Source organism: Hermetia illucens, chromosome 3, assembly GCF_905115235.1.
Source record: "Hermetia illucens chromosome 3, iHerIll2.2.curated.20191125, whole genome shotgun sequence".
NCBI lineage: Eukaryota > Metazoa > Arthropoda > Insecta > Diptera > Stratiomyidae > Hermetia > Hermetia illucens.
In genome coordinates, this window is record NC_051851.1 from 35094668 (window position 1) to 35116265 (window position 21598).

At 42.3% G+C, this 21598-nt stretch overlaps 2 protein-coding genes across 2 annotated transcripts; one reads left to right on the plus strand and one right to left on the minus strand.

The window, feature by feature from the left end:
* Nucleotides 1-781: 781 nt before the first annotated feature.
* LOC119651825 (exocyst complex component 6) lies at nucleotides 782-13035 on the minus strand. The gene is made up of 3 exons (XM_038055616.1): nucleotides 12869-13035; nucleotides 1739-3189; nucleotides 782-1678 (listed from the first exon to the last, which is right to left on the minus strand). Exons 1-3 carry the CDS (start codon nucleotides 12942-12944, stop codon nucleotides 923-925), a joined length of 2283 nt encoding a protein of 760 aa, XP_037911544.1. The 5' UTR covers nucleotides 12945-13035; the 3' UTR covers nucleotides 782-922.
* A 293-nt stretch (nucleotides 13036-13328) lies between these two features.
* On the plus strand, nucleotides 13329-21024 carry LOC119652258. Its single transcript, XM_038056239.1, has 8 exons — nucleotides 13329-13519; nucleotides 13578-13817; nucleotides 13878-14035; nucleotides 14151-14725; nucleotides 19517-19753; nucleotides 19815-19972; nucleotides 20044-20193; nucleotides 20305-21024. Exons 1-8 carry the CDS (start codon nucleotides 13468-13470, stop codon nucleotides 20583-20585), a joined length of 1851 nt encoding a protein of 616 aa, XP_037912167.1. The 5' UTR covers nucleotides 13329-13467; the 3' UTR covers nucleotides 20586-21024.
* Nucleotides 21025-21598: the final 574 nt, after the last annotated feature.

The following is a 21598-nucleotide window of genomic DNA, read 5'->3' on the forward strand; positions in this document are numbered from 1 at the left end:
GGCACCTCGGGGAGGTCACACCCCGTATGTTAAGCGACCCGTTAAAGGTCGCTGGCGACCCCTGAGGGGAGAGGCCAAGTTGACACTCATCGTTTTCGCGCGAAATGCTAGCAAATTGTTTCATAGATTTACGACGATCATACTCAATCGGAGATTCGTTTAGACGCTTCAAAAATAAGAATTTTGATGTCGAAGATAAGTGACGTCCTGGAACAACGAAAATAATTGAAGAACTTAAATTGGAGGCATTACTTCATAAAAACTTAAATCAGACGCTAGCTAAACTTAAGAGTTAAACACACAACAGTTTTGAAAAGTTTGCATGTATTAAGGGCAACACAGAACAAAAGAACGCCGTATCATAAGTGGCAGCCAAACGATAACCATAAGAGTAGAAAGTCGTCGGGAAAACACAACTACACATAAAAGTAATTAGCAAATTCCGAAAATTTACTGTCAACTATAATTAATGCATTTGAGGCGAGTATCAAAGGGGCAAGGTTCACTATATGCGGAAAGTCACAACGAGATGATTTTGGCGAATGAGAACGCGCGGGCACATGCAGATACTTACAATATGGACCTTCTTCCTACGATAACGCTTAGCATTTCGTTCAAGCTCGTTTTTAATGATACTCTGTCTCCTCATAACACCAAATTAAAATAGACAAAAAGTATTCAATGTGAAAACCTTTCACTTCTTCACTTAATGTCCTCATAAAATTGAGATGTTTAACATATTATTTACCTCTAAATCCGGCTTTCATTGAAATATCAACAATTCATTGTTAGATAATAAATATAACTTTATTCTCGATTAAATAATGTGCCGCCTGTTGGATTATAAATAATTCTCCGGCAGCCGATCTTAGATCTACATAATATTGACTATCACTAAAACATCGTTCAGAGGCAAAAACACTTAAGTCTGTCGCTCAGCGAGTTGTTTGAGCTGCTTCAGTACAGTGTCCCAGAGTTTTTTCTTATCTCGCTCAGACTTTTTCAGAACGGAGAACATATTTTTCCTATCCGCTTCACGCACCTTCTCCAACACAACAATTATATCCAAAGGCTTTACGAGATTATAACGATTTTCTGGTTTCCCGTAATCATGCAAATACGTGCTCCACTCTTCGAGAATCAACAAATCCAACAATTGTCGCACTTCAGCGAAAAACTTCGACACATCACCTTCTATCAAGCCAGGGACAGGCTCAGAAGATGCGAAAAATTCACATTGCATTAGGTCAAGGCTGATTTGTTGTAGCGCTCCCGTAGAAATCTGTTTGATATCCTCACTTACCAAGAGTTTGTAAATGTGATTTGCAATGTGTTCACAAGCTTTCTTAAATGCGCTTTGTGCAACTGTGGGGAGGAGATATGAAAAACTTTGGAAGGTACTTTTCAGGAATGCAATCATGTCGGTGATGAAAGGCGATGCATGACCAATTGGTTCGGGTAAAAGCCAGTTGTATCCTTCGAGTTCCTCGAAAAAGTCGTCAAGCTTCAAACAAAGTTTGTTCGAGACTTGCATCTCCGCTTCAGCGCGAGCACTTTGAAACATCGTTGAAGGAACCTGCCGCATGCCCGGTTGAGTTTTTGTCATTTTACAGACGAAATCATCCAAAAATGGTCCAGCCTTTTCAAGGTACTGTGTGTCGATGATAATTTGAATAACCTGTAAAAAGTATTCCTCTGTAATTCAGAATTTTTTCTACTTCTCCTCAAAAAATCATACCTGCATCAGTGCCAAATTCGGATTGCGGAAAACAGCCGACAAGCACCCACTGAAACTTTTCGTCAAAAGTAGATTGGCTGCCCGCCTCACCATTGCCGCCACTTCATTTGAAGATAATGATAACTCTTCTGAGAACTTCATGCACGCGTACATAAACTCTTTTGCTTGATGATAAACCTCTGGTACCATTGATGAAAATGGAAATTTCTTCGGATACTGTGATGTTTCCATTTGTTCCGAATGGAATGGAAATTTCTCGATAATACTCTCATACTCTTCTTGTGTTTGGACTTCCAATTGCACGAATTGACTGTTGTCTAAGATCTCACGAAACACATTAACCCAACGTTGTAAAAGTACTTCATTATAGTGATCTCGCATTTCAAGTAATATTTCCCAAAGTTGATTGACGTTGTACCCATAAGACTTCAAAGTGAAAATAGATAATATGATGACACTTTTGATTCTTAACAGGATATTCGGATCTGTACAGGATGATGAATTCATACTTATAACATTTACCGCTCTGGACAAGGACACTGACCATAAATCGTCTAAATAAGATCGTGTCACAACGTCTTTGGCTGTGTTCATTATATGGTCCTCAACAATGAAAAATCCAACGATTGAGTAAATGTAGTGTTTGTATGCCTCTAAATTGTCATGCATTGCTTGTGGTGCCTGTAAAACTAGCTTAGCCTGATCACGTCGCTGCTTCCGATAGTCCTTTTCAAAATACTCTTTATCATTCAAAACAGTGTAAATATGAAGCGAACGATAAATCGGCGAAAAGTCGATCAGATCCTGTACACTAAGCTCTTCATCTTCGGCCTCGTAGTCTTTATTTTCTTTCTCAGTGTGATACTCACCGATCACATTGTTCAGATTTCTTTTTCGTAACTCTCTCGTGTGTCGCATGGCAACTTCACCAATTTTCGGTGAAAATTTTCGAATATTTTCTAGAAATTCACGAAAATCATCTTCTGATGATTTTTTAATGATAGATTTCAATTTCGGGACTTCAACTCTCATCTGAGAAGCGAATCTGTAACTAGACACCTTAGAGAGATGGTCATTCTCAAGTTGTCCAAGAGTTTTCAATGCCGAGTAGTATCGCTTCTCCTTCACTTGAGCAAGAAGTTTAGAATAGCATTCCAGTACTGGCAAGCAATTTGATAGACCATTAATGGCAGTTGCAATGTTGTTTTCAATCTGTCTGGCTCTCACCAATTCTTTGCCCCGTGATAATATTTGCGTTGCGGCGGTTTGCAGGGCGCTATCAAGTGAAAGTATTTCTTGGTTCAAGTTCTTAACCTGAGAACGCACATGCAAAAGTTCGCGAATGGATTCTATGAATCCTTGATAGTATAAATTGCATATTTTCTCTATGTCTTTATCGAGACTGCGAATGCGACCATCTAGTTGTTCTGAAAGCGAGTCGTACGCATTGCCTGCAATTGGGAAAGGAACTTTTATAATTGCTTAAGATTTTTCCTAGTACAACTAAAGATCTTTTCGGCACCATCAGCTTCTCTTGTATCTAACTATGAATATTGCTTCATTGCTCATTCCTTTTAATCATTTGACATCAAAATAAATGTATTATGATGGTTACATATCACTATAAAGTAATATAAACAATTTATCCTAACCCAAATTTACAGAAGCTTACAAGTACCAGAATGTCGTCCGTCCTGTCGCCCTCTATGATTCTGAGTGCTGGCCAACTATAAAAGACAATGAACGGCGTCTTGTGGTAATGGAGACGAAGATGTTGCGTTGGACTAGTGTCGTGACACGTTTTGATCACATCCTAAATGAGGATATCCGCGATCGTTATGGAGTTGCATCGATCGTGGACAAATTGCGAGAGAGGGGTCTTCGATGGTATGGTCACGCAATTTGTGCTAACGAGAATTCATTTGCCAAGATTGGTCTGAAGATCGAAGTCGATGGTGAACGACCAAAAGGCTGGCCGAAACAATGGTGGCTTGATACGCTGGATGGGGATTTAAAGACTCGAGATTGCACCCAGATCAGGCATTCGATAGAGCCAAATGGCGGAACCGATCATGACGAGCCCACTCCGCTTGTGAACGGGACAAAGGCTGAAGACAAAGAAGAAACGTAGAGTAGATTGTCGAATAATAAATGAGGAACAGGTCGTTTACTGGAAAGGGTATATGCTCCACGGCGATAATACCATAAAAAATTTAAAAACGATACTTATGTAAATAACTATATTTTCCTAAACTGTAGCTATTTTATTTACAATACACTACTTCTTAAAATTTTAGTTAATTAGTGAGGAAGGGGTTTCAGCGCCGCAAGTCATCGCACGCCCCTCTTCCGGGGTATGGGGAGAATGGCTTTAGCCCGGCCAGGGAGGTCATTCCGGGCGTACCTCCAATGTCGAGGCTAAAATGATGTTGGCATCACTCGAGGTATCGCCTTAGGCCACCATGTGAACCTATCGATGATTGTGAAGCAATACCTGAAACCATACTAGCATGCGATGCCCTGTCTGACCCAAGAATTAATGTCCTTGTTCATGGACGACCAGAAGGATTTTGCGGTGATTAACCGATTCGTTGCCCGCATACCTGGATGGGTTAGATCGTGAATAGTGTGAAATACTTCCTTGTGAAAATCGGCCGGAATATATGGGTTTGGCTCCTTGTCTTAGATCTCGCAAAATATACTGTCAAGCTTTCGTTTCAAAGCAAACAGTGAGTGACTTATGGCCCGTGAACACTGCGAAAACCTTGCTTCAAGGAAATACCGAATTTAATTTTTATATATGCGACTAATAACTCACTCTACGTAGTTTGCTTGAGCGTGGTTTAGCTTTTTGGAAAACAAGCTCAACGGCTGCCAGATTTCGTCCAGAAGCATCGACAAATATGGCTAGCGGATCCATCTCACTGAGAGAATGCCATAACGGCTGTTGTTTGGTGGTCTCAAACGGCTGGACAGCCTCTGGGGACCGCGCAATCAAACGGCAGTCTTTCTTCGGCCCAAACAGGTAAACGTTAAGGATCGGTTGATCCCGGATCGCCGTGGGCCAGAAACGACGGTAGAAGTCTAACATGTTTAAAAACCTTCTCATATCCGCAACTGTTTTCGGAAATGGAAAGTTCGAAGTAGCTTGCATTTTGACTTCATTCGTTATTAGTTCGCCGAGGAATCTCATTTGCGATTGTTAAAATTTGCATTTCTCAATATTGAGTACTATCGGCCTTAAGGAGAGGATGAAAAAACAAGAAAATCATACAAATATACGAACTAAAGAAGTTTCATAGCATAGAGTGGATGTAACTTTGCACCGTATTGCACAGTCCAAAAGTCATCCCAGTGAACTCGTCTTCGGGAGCTACAGGGATTTGATGATATGCCTGGACTAAGTCCAAAAACAAGAAAATACGGCAGTCTGTGATAAACTGCGCAAAGTCGTGGATGATTGGAAAGGGGTATTGATCTGGAATCCTTTGAACATTTAGACGTCTGTAATCGCCATAAGGTCTCTATTCACCATTGGGTTTAAGGACCATGTCCAGTCGCAAAGACCAACAACTATCTGGAGATTTACAAATACTCTGCGCAAAACATTTTTCTCTTTCCGTATAACTGCGAACTTCTGCGGTCGTAATGTATGCACCTCACAAAAGATAGGGGACCCAGTAATGTTGACGTGGTGCTCAACAGGTTCAGAGAGACTACGGTAGTCATGTTGCGGCATCTTTGGAGAAGCGCGTAAATATATGTGTCGGAAACTTCTTTAAAAACGATGAAAAATTGTTGGGCGTGCAAATTGCGACTTTTCCTAATGACCTGTAATGGGGTCAACGAGAGATCTGTTTACAGATTAACTAGGAATCCATAGTAGCACAGGAAGTCCGCGGCTGATATCCACTATAATGAAGCCCCAAGAAACCGCTCGTCTAAGTGCCTGCAGCCACACGTGCGGATGGGCAAGAAAGTTCCTGCTGCAAGTTTTAAGGTTTGAGATGTTAATTTATGATTCCGGAATATGGGATGAGCCCAGGCTTCAGCGCGTGTATCCATTAGGTCGGGGGACTTGCTCAAGGACTCGTGTCAATTATTAAAAAGTACCCGTCACTAGAACTCCGTGCGAAAGTGCGGGGTCTGGTACATTTTGTTGCTTTTTCGGCAAACCTACAGTGGTACCAGCATACTCCGATACTTGTCGAGGGTCCTGACGATCTACTACACAACCACCCTTTTCGGTATCTATTCATATTTCCCGAACGTAAAGCACCAACTGTCTCAGCCAATTTAAAAACAGTGGCTGTTACCGCTATCAGCATCTGCTGCAGCTGAGCTAGCTAGTTTATCGTGTTACGCGACACCACATCATGCAATGGTCGCGCATGGGCTTCATGAATTTCGTCCTCGGTGGTCACCAACATGTCCAAAGACCCCAAATCCACACATGCCAGGATAGCTTGTGTACTCTCCGAAAGTTTCTGCAGCAGGTGACGACTTTGTCACCATCTACCGCTTCATTTCGTGCAGCAGTTAGCTTGGCACACGATCATCAAGCGCTAACTCTGTCAGCAATTGATTTAGTTAGCTGTTTCATTCACTGGCTGGCACTTAATGAACTGCTCCTTCAGCCTATTGTAGGAGCAGATATCGAGCACTTCGAAGAGAAGCTTAATTGTATTCTTATCCAGTCCGAGAGCATAGTAAAACCGTGTAGCATCGATTGTAACACCGATTAGAGCGAATTGTGCAGCACCATATTGGCGGATTCCTACGCCAAAACGGTGGTCCCCATGCTACCAAAATTGAACATGTTGCTCCGCCTACTGCCTTCGAGCATTTGAGTTGAAGTCGACACTTGTTTAAAGTCTTCACTTTCGATGGGTACTTTGCACCCCCGAGGAACCTTTCACAATCGAGAATTGCGTTTCATATCCTAGGCGAGAGTTCACTTATCCAGTTGGCTAGTTTATTCGTCTGGCTCCGATTCGATAACGACTTTTTTTTGGGTCTTACGAGCGACTGCAAAGAGAGAGTCCTTTCTTGATTCTCGCAGGTTGTTGTTACGAAACTCAACTGTAAATGCTCCGTGTACTGGGAGTGTGCGGAGTTTTTGTTCAAGACTGTGGACACACTTAGTTGCTTCCCGTCCGAATGCTGACAAAATAGAAAATGGTTGGATTGGACGGTTCAAGTACAGTAGAAAGTACCAACGCTAATTACTACGACTGCAACGACCGACATAATACTGAGAAAGCCTTTTCGGAGGCTGCACAAGTTAGTGTCGTCCGAGTCCGCGGCAAAGACGGAGAAAACTCTGTTTTGAATTAGCCGATCGCGTCGTCCATCACTTTAGCTTTTCCACATTCAAGTGCGTAGCAAGTGGCCCTCGATTAATTCAAATCCACAAGTTTTCCTAGTAGACAGGGTGGCCACTCCTTACAAGCGAATTATTTCAAAGCCACAAGGCGAACATACCACAACAGTTCTCGAATCTATTATGAAATTATGCAAAAATCAATTCAAATTCAAACTTGTGATCATTGAGAGAGGATGCATTGATGGATGTCTGCTTTATCGAAACATTTTCTTCACGCTCTTTTCCTTGACTCTCGTGACTTCAACTGTTCAAGCTGTTTTATTTTCCTTTGAAGACATGGCCAACCAACTCTATACAGAGCATTTACAATTGGGTGCGTTCGCCAAACAAATTGTTCGCTTCGCCACAATACAATGCACTTATACCAACATTTTTCTACTCCTCGAATAATGTCAAAAAGTCTTTTCTCGATATGAGAATTTCTTCAATAGATTGAATGGCCTTTAGAATTTCTGAAATACGAGAAGTCAGACTGAGTCATATCAGGTGAATAATGCGGTGGAGCAACAATATAAGCGGAATTTTTTGCCGAAATCTCATGAAGAATCAATGAGGTATGAGACAGACTTTTTCGAAGAAATTTAGTGAACAAAATTTTGCTCTTCAGAAGTCTAAATGATGAATGAAATTGTTTCAAATGATTCAATTGAGAAGACCATTGTTGGCAAGATCTTCAATTGATGATTTTTGAGAACGATTTCTTCAAATTGATAGACCTGTAGCTTCCCCAAACTACAATTTTTATTTTCCAATGTAGATAACACATCGTTCAATAAGTCCCGGGACTAGCGTAGAAATGGCGCTAATAATGTCATTTATATACCAAGGTTCAGAAGTACCAACCTTCAGATAAGATGTGTCAAAATTTGATGTAATTCGAAATATAACCAAGAAAGCTATAGTGGTTAAAGTGACGCTACCTTTGCAATCGTGAAAAAAATGGACCAAAACGAGTTTCGTGTGTTGATAAAACATTGTTTTCTAATGGGAAAAAACACTGTTCAAGCTCAGCAGTGGCTTGAAAAACGTTATCCGGACTCTACTCTGTCGAAAACAACCCTTTGTCGGTGGTATGCTGACTTGAAACGCGGTCGTGCTGATACAAATGATGCGGAACGTTCGGGTCGGCCAAATGAGGTAGTAACTCCCGAAAACACCAAGCAAGTATTGAAAATCGTGATGGGTGACCGCAAGATGAAAATGCGCGAGATAGCTAAGATGGTGAACATATCAACTGGTAGTGCATTTACTATTTTGCACCAAAAATTGGTTATGAAAAAGGTTTTTTCCAAATGGGTGCCGCGTTTGCTCACAATGGAATAAAAGCAACAACGTATCAATGATTCGGAGAGCTGTTTGGCACTGTTTACTCGCATTAAACAGGATTTTTTGCGTCGATATGTGACAGTGAACGAAACACAGATTCACCATTTTACTCCGGAGTCAAGTCGGCACTCAGCTGAATGGCATACGACCGGTGAAAGCCGCCCGAAGCGTGCAAAAACACAACAGTGGGCCACCAAAGTGATGGCGTCCGTATTCTGGGATGCGAATGGTACAATTTTCATTGACTACCTCAAAAAAGGAAAAACCATCAATAGCGACTACTACATAAGTTATTAGATCGTTTGAAGGCCAGAATAGCGAAAAAACGCCCACACATGAAGAAGAAGAAAATCATCTTTCATCAAGACAAAGCACCGTGCCACAAGTCAATCAAAACGATGATCAAATTCAACGAATTAGGCTTCCAACTGCTTTCTCATCCTCCGTACTCGCCGGATCTGGCCCCCAGCGACTACTGGCTCTTTGCGGATCTCAAAAAGATGCTCCAGGGAAAAAATTTGGCTCAAATGAGGAGGTGACCGCTACTACTGAGGCTCATTTTGAGTTAAAAGACAAATCGTTCTACAAACATGGCATTGAAAAGTTAGAGAAGGTTTGGAATGATTATATTACCCTTGAAGGAGATTATGTTGATGAATAATATAGAATTTTGCCGATAAAATGTTGTTTTCATAGTTAGTCCCGATTGAACGATGTGTTATGTATTTCGGGAGCAACTTACCCCCTTCATCAGTAGAATCTCTAGTATCTATTTCGGGGGCAAATTACCCCCTTCATCAGTACAAAGCTACCTTTGTACCTCGGTCGTAGCTTGGATGTGGAGATCACCAATGCTATGTCCGGGATGTTGCTCGTGACGACCTTTCCAGATAGCTTGTAGTCGATGGTTATCTACATCAAATACCATCCGAATATCACGACTGAACATGTCTGGTAGTCGCATCGGACTCTTAGGGTGGTTATCAGTGCCAGCATATAACTTGTTGTCAACTAAGTACATCAAGTGTATCAGCTCGCACTTAGCACGTAGCTTCGTGGGAACATTGCCAACTGGTGGGCAGGTAGCACGGAGTTCAATTCATAGCGGGTGTCAATATTCTTTTTTCTTAACAATAACTACTATTCAAAATCAAACATCATTTAATCCCTACCCAACCGCGCTTGTACAGCAGCCTAGAGCAATTAAACATTCAGACTACACGGGATAAATTTCTGAAAGGCTAATAGCTCGAAACAGCTTGACACCAAGGCGTTTGCAAACTGAATGAGTTTGATGGCAATAATAAAGCGTCTGAAGCATCTTCGTCGATTAGTTACTGCGAAACCAAATGGGATCGGTCGCTACATCCCCATTATCAACAGACGTCGCAGTCCATAATCGTCGAAAATAATCAGCAATGGTAAAAAAGTTTCGAAACTCACGGAATGATATTCAGTGAAAATCGATTGGGACTTTTGGACCCAGAAGCTGATAAAGAGCCTAAAACAATCACTAAAGCTACACCTCCTCCGATTCACATTCATGAGAAGAGCAACAAAAATTTGGTGGCCAAATTACAAGCAACACTTGGGGACAACAATTTCCACATTATTCGCATCGAAAGGGAGGGATCAACGAGACGAAGATACAAATCTATTTTGAGGATGGATTTAGAAAGGTAACTAAAGATTCCGCAACAGAAAAACGACAATTCTACACATACCAGCTTAAGAGCAGCAAAGGCCTGTGCATTATGATCAAATTCATTGAACCAGAAGTTGATCCCAATAAAATAACACAGGAACTTACTGAAATAGGATATGCAGTGAAATCAGTCAGTGTGATATTGAAGCGAAGCAGAATACCGCAACCGTTATTCAAAGTTGAATTGAATCCAGAGGCTCGCAAATTGGGAAAAAGAGAAATTCACGTGTAAGCCTTGACGTAGTAGACATAGCAACTAAAGAGATTTTCTTGGCCTCTAGTTACCTGTCCTACAAATACCAAGTCGATAATGAGTTACTCTTTGCAACACCTTGATGATATGGCGCGGCAGGATCCGCAGCATTTGAAATTTATTTATATTTATTTATTTATTTATAGATGCAGGAACGACTCATGTCCATTTCGGCTCAGACGACGGGAGTGAAGATGTTGTCGAATTGGGCCAAGGACGTTGGCTTACAACATCATATGAACTCGCTGGAGGGGAAAAACTCAGAAAGCTGCCAGTACAAAATCGCGAAATACCTTGCTATGTCCAAGATTCGAAGTGCATTGGGATTGAATCGTTGCTGGACATTTTGCAGTGCAGCCGCGCCCATCTCATCTGATACCAAAAAAATACTTCCTTAGTTTAGATTTGAAGATTTGCGATGCATTTGGTATGTCTGAGACGGCCGGTTGTCATTGCATTTGTCCCAATGATATATCATCGCTGGACACTATTGGTAAGACCTTGCCTGGAGATGAAACTAAAGTTTTAAATCCTGACGAACGAGGTCATGGTGAGCTTTGCATTCGTGGCAGACACGTTTCATGGGTTACATAAATGATCCAGAGAAGACAGAGGAGGCTTTGGACAGCGATGGTTGGTTACATACTGGCGATGTTGGATACATTGACGAGAAAGGGTTCATTTATATAACCGGAAGAATCAAGGAGTTGATTATTACAGCTGGTGGGGAGAACATACCACCCGTACACATTGAGTACCTAGTTAAAACCGAATTGCCAAATATCAAGAAAGTCCTAACAATGTTCGTAACTCTTAAGACTGAAATGGATTCCGAAACTGAAGACCCAACAGACAATCTTAGCAAGGAGTCAATATCATGGATGGAGTCATTGGGAGTCTCCCACAAAACCGTAAAAGATGTGTTGAATGCCGGGCCTTGTCCAAAAGTTTTGAAGGCCATTCAGGAAGGTATCGATGCTGCCATCTCCAATGCCCAATGCATCCAAAAATTCATAATTCTACCCCAAGATTTCTCCGTACCTACAGGAGAACTAGGACCAACTATGAAAGTCAAACGGAATGTTGTCGCGAAAAAATATAGCGATCTAATTGACAAATTTTATGCTGAGTAGGGGATGAATAGCTTTAAATCTGATTTGTTATAATACGTAGCATCCTGACATCATACCACAGCCACTCGCACCCAACATTGATCATATTCTTTTGTTGTATCCGTACCTACGTATGTGTAATTACTTTAATTTTATTTGTAAGTTGAAAAGTGTGGGCTTCAGTTTATCACCAATAAAAAGGTATCTTCAAGTATTCTAATTTTCACTTAAACAATTTGGTTTCTAGAAGAACACAGGCCCGATCTGTTCTATGCCGAGGTTGGAGACAGAAGACCCGGCTTATTTCCATGCGGTCCTTACTGCCCCAACCAACGGCACTTTCTCACCGCTAATTCTCCACTGCCGTGGCGAGTTCTAAAATGATTGAGTGGAGAGTTGCGCGCCATCTACCCGTCCGCATCCGCAACATTCGAAATAAATTTCAAATGCTGCGGATCCTGCCGCGCCACAATCCAATCCGACAGACCTTCTGTTCCTCGGACACAATGTTGTCCGTCCCATGGTGGGCACTGACTCTTCCACTAATAATGGACATTATGAATAGAGAGCTGGTAAGCAAGTAACGATGTCTTTTTTCGGGGGAAGATAGGAAATTCCCGCAGCGAGGAAGGGTGGAAAATCACCGGCCGACTGATGACCGACCGTGTATATTTTCGATTTTTTTATACCAGAAATTTTGCACCCGATCCAGATCAGGGCCCCTTCAGTTCTTTGAGTAGCTTATGGCTCGTCGAACCTCCTTTTTGGCTCTGCAAAATTTAGTATGCTGGATGGGAAACCCTCAAAGTCCACCCCAAAATTCACGTGCGTCATCCACCAAAACTCGCACTGTCTGGTCGCTCTGTTGGGATTCATTGAGTGATCTGAAGAAAAAACTCCGCTGATTCCTCGTGTACGTTGTGTTCTGAACACCTCTGGAATGACTCTCACTACACCGCCGCAACCGGCTGCATACGGAAAAAACATCAGCTTTAGTCTGTTTAGAATTTCAACTATGGACGCCTCACTGGAGATGGCATGGTTCCGGTAAACCCTCTGCTACTATTACCAGTGTTGATTTGATTTAGCGTAGGTGGTGGTCCTTTTATTTTGGAATATTATTATATGAAGTTCGAGTGACCGAAGAGACTCGACTGGGAGAGTGCATTATCGCCATGTAAACTCTATGCCACCACCCTCATGCTCTCAACGAAAGTGTGTGTTTGTTATACACTACTTTAGACTAATAATCCTGAGGACCAGTGTAGAAATTTAATTTAAACATAAAGTCTGCACTGAAAATTGCCAGAAAATAGGACAAAACCGGAAACTACACTAAGTTACTTACCTTCTAATATGGAACGAAAAGTTGGCCCCCAGCATTCTTCGACGCTCTCGATGTCTTGTATGGATACCCCAGCCATTTTCGACCGCAGCTCAGCAAATTGAATCACCCAAAATTTGTTATCAATTTATTAAGTGGGTAGCCAAGTCGTATTGTTGTTTTCAACTAGTCAAAACGTCAAACATTATTCTGTCAGACAAATATCAGTAGTACCAGCTCATATGAACGTTTTGTTTTCAATCTTATTTTGGAATCATTTTCTTTGAAAATTATGAAAACCACACTTATTCCCGATATTTTCCCAAAATATTCAATTATATTGATGTGTAATATTAAAACATATTCGCAGTCATGTATGAATTAACACATCAAATATAAAAATATGGAGAACCTATTTTCCAATTCAACCCAAAACAACACCTGTTAATGCTTTTGAAGCTGTCGCAAATGTCACTGTCATTGAATGAGTCAAACGGCCACAAACGACTCAACTAATCACATTAGGGTGGCGTTCTTTGCGCAGATAGTTCTCGTGAATCTCATTTTATTTCACAAATTTCCGAAATACTTTTCCCTTATCCTCATTCAGTGATGCTGTTAAAATGGATCTGACGAAACTTGTATTGTGTATCTTTCTGAAATGTTTGCTTTTAGGTAAATTTCTCTGTAAGCCACACCCACACAGTTTGCGACTAAATTCTTGTTATTTCAGCAACTCTTTCGTCCGCCCAGTGTACTATCCCCAAAATCCTGCGTGGTTCTTGGTTCTCATGGGAAGTGGGACGACCAACCCAAACTGTGCTCGATGCAGACACAATGTCCCAGCGCGGGTATTGTGTTGTGGTGCGTCAAGAAGGTGCGGACTACACGTTCGTGTTCAAAGACCAAACAGGTTGCTACCACTGCGTTAAGACATTCCCCAGGACGCTTAATGTATTTGAAAAAGCTGAAAGTATAGTTTGATTATAAAATAGGTAGTGGAAGGGTGTTAAAGTGATTGTTTCGAATGCAGGTCCTTGTGTGTCTTTGGCGCCTGGCGAGGAGCCCACGATTGAAAATGTCTGCAAAGGCATAAGCCCCGACCAGCAGCTCATAACACTCTTCAATGAGAATTACGTTCCAATAAATTGTCGTTCGTCGCTAGAAGGAGTCTGGCACTTCACATATCAGGTGAGATATTTGATATTTTGCTACGCCTTTTAGGGAGGAACTGAACTACTCAAAAGTAACTCCGGCAATACGCAGTGTTTTCACGAACTTACCCACCGTTTTCCACTAATTACAGAATCGATTCAGATTTACCGGCGTGTGTAACAAGCCTGAAGCCCGAATTCAGTCATGCCAAACTGCCGGGTCGCAGTTCTTGATTCTAAATGAAAAGTTTAACATCAGCTATCGTCGCTGCGAGGGTATGCAGGGCACATTTGATGGTCTAGTCGAATACAGTTGTTTGGGCGATTGGTTTGTCGGTAAAAATCACTTTTTCGCCGTGGCAAATACCAAGGAATCACGTAAAGATGAAAAGTACAGATGTTTCCTGAAGAATCGAGACGATGATCTCTATATTGGTGTGTCGATCACGGCGGAGTGCAACACTTTGAAAACAGTGGAAAATTCACCCGAGCGTTTGAAACTCACCCCAGTAAAGGCGGAGGTTGTCGAGCCTGGGTGTCGTCTGCCGCAAAATTTCAGTGGAGAGTGGGTTAACACTGCCAATATTGATGCGGATGTGTTCATTAACGAGACGCATATCATAGAAACGTATTATCCGGATAAAGCGCGATACAGACGAACGGTTTACGTATGCCGAGAACAGCGGGATACCAGGATAATGATGTCTCGTCTGACCGTGGATGGATGGTGAGTGGTTGTTTTTGTAATTCATAGCATTAATTTAAGCTGTAGGAATATTTTATGAAGTTTATGAGAGCTAACCTTTTTGAGGGGATCCATTAAGAGTGCAAACCACAACAGGAAGTTATTAGAATCACCTTTTTTTAATTGCATAGATCGTTAGCTTAGCTATTCCAGAATACGCTCAGTCTCAGAGTCAACCACAACCTTTATGTCCTTACGAAATCTTGTAGCGTTATGTAAATTGTGTATTTATAAATACTTGGCGGCAGTCCTTCTGCGAGTGCATTTGTATTTGATGTAACTGTACTTTGGGTATTTTGTCTCCATATCCGGAACAGGATTTTTCAAACATTTAGACGTGATAACGTCTTATAAATCGATTACCATCGGCTGCAGCCTGAGCGTGCAAGCGAGAACGCGAAACAAGTCAGAGAGAGGCACGATCGGCCCAAGCGTGAGCGTGACGTCAGAGCTAGCAATTCCAGACATAAATATGTCTTCATCATCATCATCATCATTGGCGCAGCAACCGGTATCCGGTCTAGGGCTGCCTTAACGAGGAACTCGATATATCCCGGTTTTACGCCGATCCATCAATTCGAATCCCTAGACACTGTTTGGCGGCCTAACCTACGCGATCGCTCCATCTTGCGGAGGATCTGCCTCGTCTTCCTTTTCTACCATAGATATTGCCCTGATGGGGAAGTCTATCCCCACCTGCATCATCGTCATCCATAGGAATTAGGTGACCCGGCCACCGCAACCTGTTCAGCCGGATATCCACAACCACATGGTCGCTCATAGATTTCGTTGTTATGTAGGCTACGGAATTATCCATCCTCATGTAAGGGGCCAATGGAAGGTTTCAACGCCAAAGAGCGCAATATATCATTTCATATAGACATACCAAGAGGGCTGGGCGAGTACTGGTTGTTGCGCCATTGATGATGGCTATAGCCTACGAGGCTAGACAATTAAGTAATGAGACTGATTCCATCAAAACCGTATATTTAAAAATTATTCTAGAACTCTGCCATCCCCTTCAAAGTAGTTTCCTTGGGCAGCTATATAGCGATTCCAGCGCGTTTTCCAAATCTTCGTAACATTTCTGGAACGCTTCGACTGGGATGTCCACGAATACCCTCGCAACGCCCGCTTTGATATCCGTAATTCACTCAAAATGGGTTCCTTTCACCACCGATTTGGCTCTAGGGAACAATAAAAAGCCACAGGGTAACCTATCGTATCGATAAAGTAGCGTGAGATCGTTTTCCACTTGTTCCAAACAGTCTTCTGCGACGGTCATTCGATGTTGCTTTTGCTCCTCAGAAAGGTTCTTTGGAACCATCTTCGCGCATAACTATTTCATTCCGAAATCGTTTGTTAAAATTTATCTGACTGTTTCACGGTACATACCCAGTTCCGAGAATAATATTCAAAATACTCAACGCTGATCTTCACGGATTAGGGCACACACACGCTGCGCATTCGTGTCAGTCTGCACCTCGACTGGTCTCACGCTCCGCGCCTCGTCTTCCACGCTTTCACGCTCCTGCTTAAACTCTTTATGCCACCGAAACACCTGGGCACGACTAAGAGCACTATCACCATGCACTTTTACAATTTTAGCGTACGTTTCCGAAGCTGTTTCGCCCAATTTGGCGCAAAATTTTATCGTAACGCGTTGCTCGTTTCTCCATTTTCGTGACGAGCACCACAAACACACGTCTACTCAACACAACATAGCAGGCGAATTAAACAGTGGATAGGGGAAGGATGCCGGTGAAGGGAATTTGAAGGTTGCAGGTTTACCACAAGCGCGGCAATAAAATCAGTCTCATTACTTAATTGTCTAACCTCGTACATATCGTAAAGAACCAGAATCGCCAAAAACCTATTGAGGTCAACAATATGTTAGTAAAAGCGTGGTCTTAAGCTCCATCTGTCTCAAAGTAACGTACGTCTCATTATTTAGGCAAACAATCAACCAAAGTGAGCATATTCTCATCGAGGGAAGGGCTGCTTCTAATATCCTGGATATCAGGACTCAGCCTGGTGTGAATTGCAATTCAACAGTTGTCTCACTTGCCCAGGTACATGCAAAAACCGCATAACGGCAAATATAGTAGCAGGAAAAAGAGAGGAAGAGTCGATATTTTAAAGATACATTTTGGGACACTATTTCAGCTTATGACAGAGATGAAGCTGCTGAGCAGCTAGCCGATACCCTGTCCCAATATAGGGCTGATGTAACAGCGTTACAGGGGATGCGTTGAAAAGGGACTGGTTTCCTGGCGAAGAGTCGCTACACCATATATTATAGTGGCCATCCAGTAAACCATGTGCTTGGAGTAGGTGTCTTAGTCAGCCAAAAAATTAAACCTGCTGTTATCGGCTTTGAAAACATATCGAACGGCTATGCACTCTGCGCTTGCGGGGCAAGTTTAGAAACGTAAGCCTCATTAACGTTCACGCTCCTACAGAGGCGACAGCAGAGTCGGAGAAGAATACCTTCTACGAGGCAGTAGAACGAACCCTCAAAGCCTATCCCAAGTATGATATCAAAATCATACTTGGGGATTTTAACAGCCAAGTAGGGAAGGAGCCCGTATTCAGGCGATACGTGGGCTCCCATAGCTTACACGAAAAAAGAAATGATAACGGACTGCGGACTATTCAATTAGCAGGGTCACACGAAATGGTTGTTGGAAGTACCTGGTTTGCGCGGAAAGCGGTCCACAAACATACGTGGGCCTCTCCAGACGGGACCACTTTCAACCAGATTGACCACGTGTGGGGGAACGCCGCCACCTCTCAGCCTTGATGAACATATAAGGGGGGCCTATATAGACTCGGATCACTGTTTTGTTGGCATGGTGCTCCGAATAACAACACCACCCAAAATCCCCTCTGACAATCAGGTGAGAGTTAACACTGAAACCATCCACAACCCAACCCTCCGCAACACCTATAAGAGGGAAATGGATGCCGCAATAACCGCAGTCAACAGCGATCCTGGAGATGAAGCATCAGCAAATGATCTTTACAACCACCTGAAGAACATTATCATTGATACGGCCACAAACATACTTGTCCCCAGCCGCAAAAGGAGTCGGAGCGGCTAGTTTGACGATGAATGTAAGCTAGCAACCGAACGGAAGAATGCCGCATACCGAGTAATGCTGCATTCTCAAAGAACGCGGGCACGCGCGGTGACTTATCACGAACTCCGTTGAGCGGAGAAGCGAGTTCACAGACGGAAAAAGGAAGCCTGGGAGAACCAACAAGTCTGTGAACTCGAAAAGTACAAGGAGCAACCGCACCAGGCGCGAAAGTTTTACCAACAAGTCAGCAGGATGAAGCCTTATACACCTCGATGTTCATCCTGCCGAGGCAAAGAGAGAAATCTGTTTTCCGACAGAATGGGCATATTAGAGCGATGGGTTGAGTACTTTGATGAACTACTGAACAACCAGAACATCGGTGAGTTGGAGGTCCCCCCAACTGAAGACGACGTACACCACCAAGAATAGAAGAAGCAGTCCATGCAATTCATCGGTTTAAAAATCACAAGTCGCCAGGGGCCGATGGAATTACAGTCGAATTGGTTAAATATGGAGGCGACCAATTACACCAAGTGGTTCATCAACGTGTGCTCAAGGTATGGGACAGCGAATCAATGCCTAACAACTGGCATAGAGGCATTATCTGTCTAATACATAAAAAGGGAGATATCGCGGAGTACAGCAATTATAGAGGTATCACGTTGCTGAGTACCATCTATAAGATATTTTCCGCTATTTTGCTAGGTCGGATAGCCCCATACGCCCAGAACTACATGGGCTACATACATATCAAAGAGGCTTCACTCCAGGCAAATCAGCAACAGATCAGATTTTCTCTTTGCGGCAACCGATGTTGGAATATGGACATCAGTTGCACCATCTTTCCATCGACTTTAAAGCCGCCTATGATAGCATAGCCAGCGTAAAACTGTACACGGCCATGAGAGAATTCGGTATCCCGACGAAATTGATAAGACTGACTAGCTGACCCTGACCAAACCGCCTTCATCCAGATCGAGGAGACGGCGCGAGATCTTGGGCTTCACATCAATGAAGGCAAGACAAAGTATATGGTGACAACGTCTGCACCGAAAACAACCAACAACATCAAACCGCACTGGTCAAACGGGAAGAATAAAGATAGGAGACTACAACTTTGAGACCGTTGATAATTTCTCCTATCTAGGGTCGAAAATCACAACCGACAACAGCTACGATGATGAAATTCGCGCACGGTTGTTGGCAGCCAACAGAGCCTATTTCAGCTTATAAAAACTGTTCCGCTCGAAACGTCTCAGCTTTTAGGGATATCGAATTGGTCGACCTCGGCGCAAAACCGGGATGTCTGGAATTTCTTATTAAGGCAGGCCTAGACCGGATACCGGTTGTTGCGCCTTTGATGATGATGATGATGTAAGCTTATCACTTTTCCACAGCTTCGAGAGTGATTATATTGAAGCTGAAGCATAATCTCTTTGAAGATAAAAAGTATACTCCACAAAGGAATAAACAGGAAACAAACATTCTGCAACCGCAACAGTAGGCTAGGAGGCAAAGTCGTCTCCACTACCCTCGGCCGTGATTATTACCCTCATTTGACTCATGACTTATTTCCAGAGTCATCGGATATTTGAAATTCGATGTCCGATACAAATCTCCCTATTCTTATGTTATTAAAATTCAACTTTTTTCAGCTTCGCTTGCTCACACTATATTTATATATTTTCAGTCAAAAGGATTATATTTGCTTCGACTTTATGCCTCGACATCACAATATAATACGCTATCGAAAAGGTTTAGCAGTAATTCGAGACGACTTCAGTACAGTCTGTTCTTGGGTACAGTTTCCGAACAAAGAATCGTGGCGTTATGATTTATTCCTGCTACGGAATCCGGTTCCTGTTCGATGTCCTGTTGCCGGAAAATTCAATTTCACACAACGTGGAGAACATCCCTTTAGAACAAGGTGTGTTGTCGAAATCGAATACGAATTAACGGAATTTTAATAAAGTCGAACTTTTTTACAGAATTCTGGGAGGTGTTACTTTGAGTCCTCGTCCTGATATTCGTTGCAAACAAAATATATCGGATTTATCCGTGTGCGACACTGATCAGAAAGAGATGGCTATCGATGAGAACTATTGCTTGTCAGTTGATTACTTGGGAAGACCCGTCGATATTTACAGTACGTACCTTATATCGTTTTAGCCCTTCGACAGAATATAAAAATATAAAACCGTTTTTCAATTATCTAAGGTGACCCCGATTACCGAATGAAATGCATTGGCTTTTGGAGAGAAAATCTCAGATCCTATTTGATAACGTACGACGACTTGGATCCCTTATCGAAATATCGTTGCTGGGTGTATCAGAGAGCTGATCTTAATAGGGTGTTGATGTCTCAAGGTAAGATCAAAGTCTTCGTAGGAATAACTACAAACGTTTCTCTTGGAGTGATGAAAGATCAGTTTCTCGATTAATAAAAAAACCTCATCCTTTACTTTGTTATAATTTCAGCTGTGGGAGCATTTTGCAATCTAAAACAAGAAGTCACCTCTTGGAATTATACCGAAGGAGCTGCCGTTGCCATAGACATGACTGAATATGAACGTGAAAGAGATCAGTGCCCAATGCATTTCGATGACGGTGGGAACCCATGGCTAAATTCAGAGAACCCAGTGAGAGTATTCGATTGGGATTTCTACAAAAGTGCATCGAACATAATAACGTCCAATAACATTCCATTCTATTTTATTTGTGTTGCCCATTTGATATTTATTCTCGTGTTTACTCAGTAAACGAACCGACTGTTTTTTTTGTATCAAGTTATAGATTTAAGCGTAATTCCGTCCATAGATGTGAAATCACATTCCGTCCAGAAAGTATCTCTTTTATTAGTGAAGCGTTGTGTAAGTAAATTACATTCAGATCGTGCCTGTGTCGTATAAGATATGAACGCTAAGTTATCTCCGAAGCAAGCAAGGAGCAACATTAGTTTAAAATTGTAGTAGAAAAGTTAGAGCAAGGATACCTCGAGGAAGGTATGACGTAACAAGAAATTTCCACTAGACTAAGTCATATTTAGAATCGCCTGTTTATAAAAGACGAGCAAAGCTTTTGTTCGTAATTCTCGTTAACACGGACATTTGTTCTAAATTTAAGCAAATATACTTTATGAATTGATGGAAGTTTTCTCAACAAATTAACGAAAATAGCAATAAATTGAACTATTACAATTTTTTGTGAATTTTTATTCCTTGTGCCCTACTCAAGAAAGAGTCTTCTCTAGTAAAAAGCGACTGCAAAAAAGCTTCATATGTCGTTGCCATTTAGTGCTGATAATGCCGCCCGACTGTCTGAACAGATTCGAATGGTGCGACCCCTCTATTTTTGTCACAGACATTCTTCTGTTGCCAATGAAATGGCATATATCTCCTCCTGGAATATGGTCGTCGTTTTTCCGAGGGGTCGGGCCAGTTCCATAATCGAATTTCCCGAGAACACCCTTGCGCCCAATCCGCCCTTCATAACTGACCAGTCGGTGAAGATTATTAACTCTGTAATCTGAAAAGACTCATGGCCATTTGTCGACTGTTCTTCTCTTTTGGTGATTACGACAGTGTATGTCTTTTCCAGGACGAATCTGGAAACCATATGATCGGCCGGCATCAGAGCCACCGAATGTTTGTCAAGGAATTTCCAGATAGACACATGACCGTATGATTGGCCGCCCTTCCACGCTTCCATGGTATCGAGTCTACATGCGTCATTGGCTGCTTTCCGTTTCACCTCCAAATGAATGGGGGCAGTT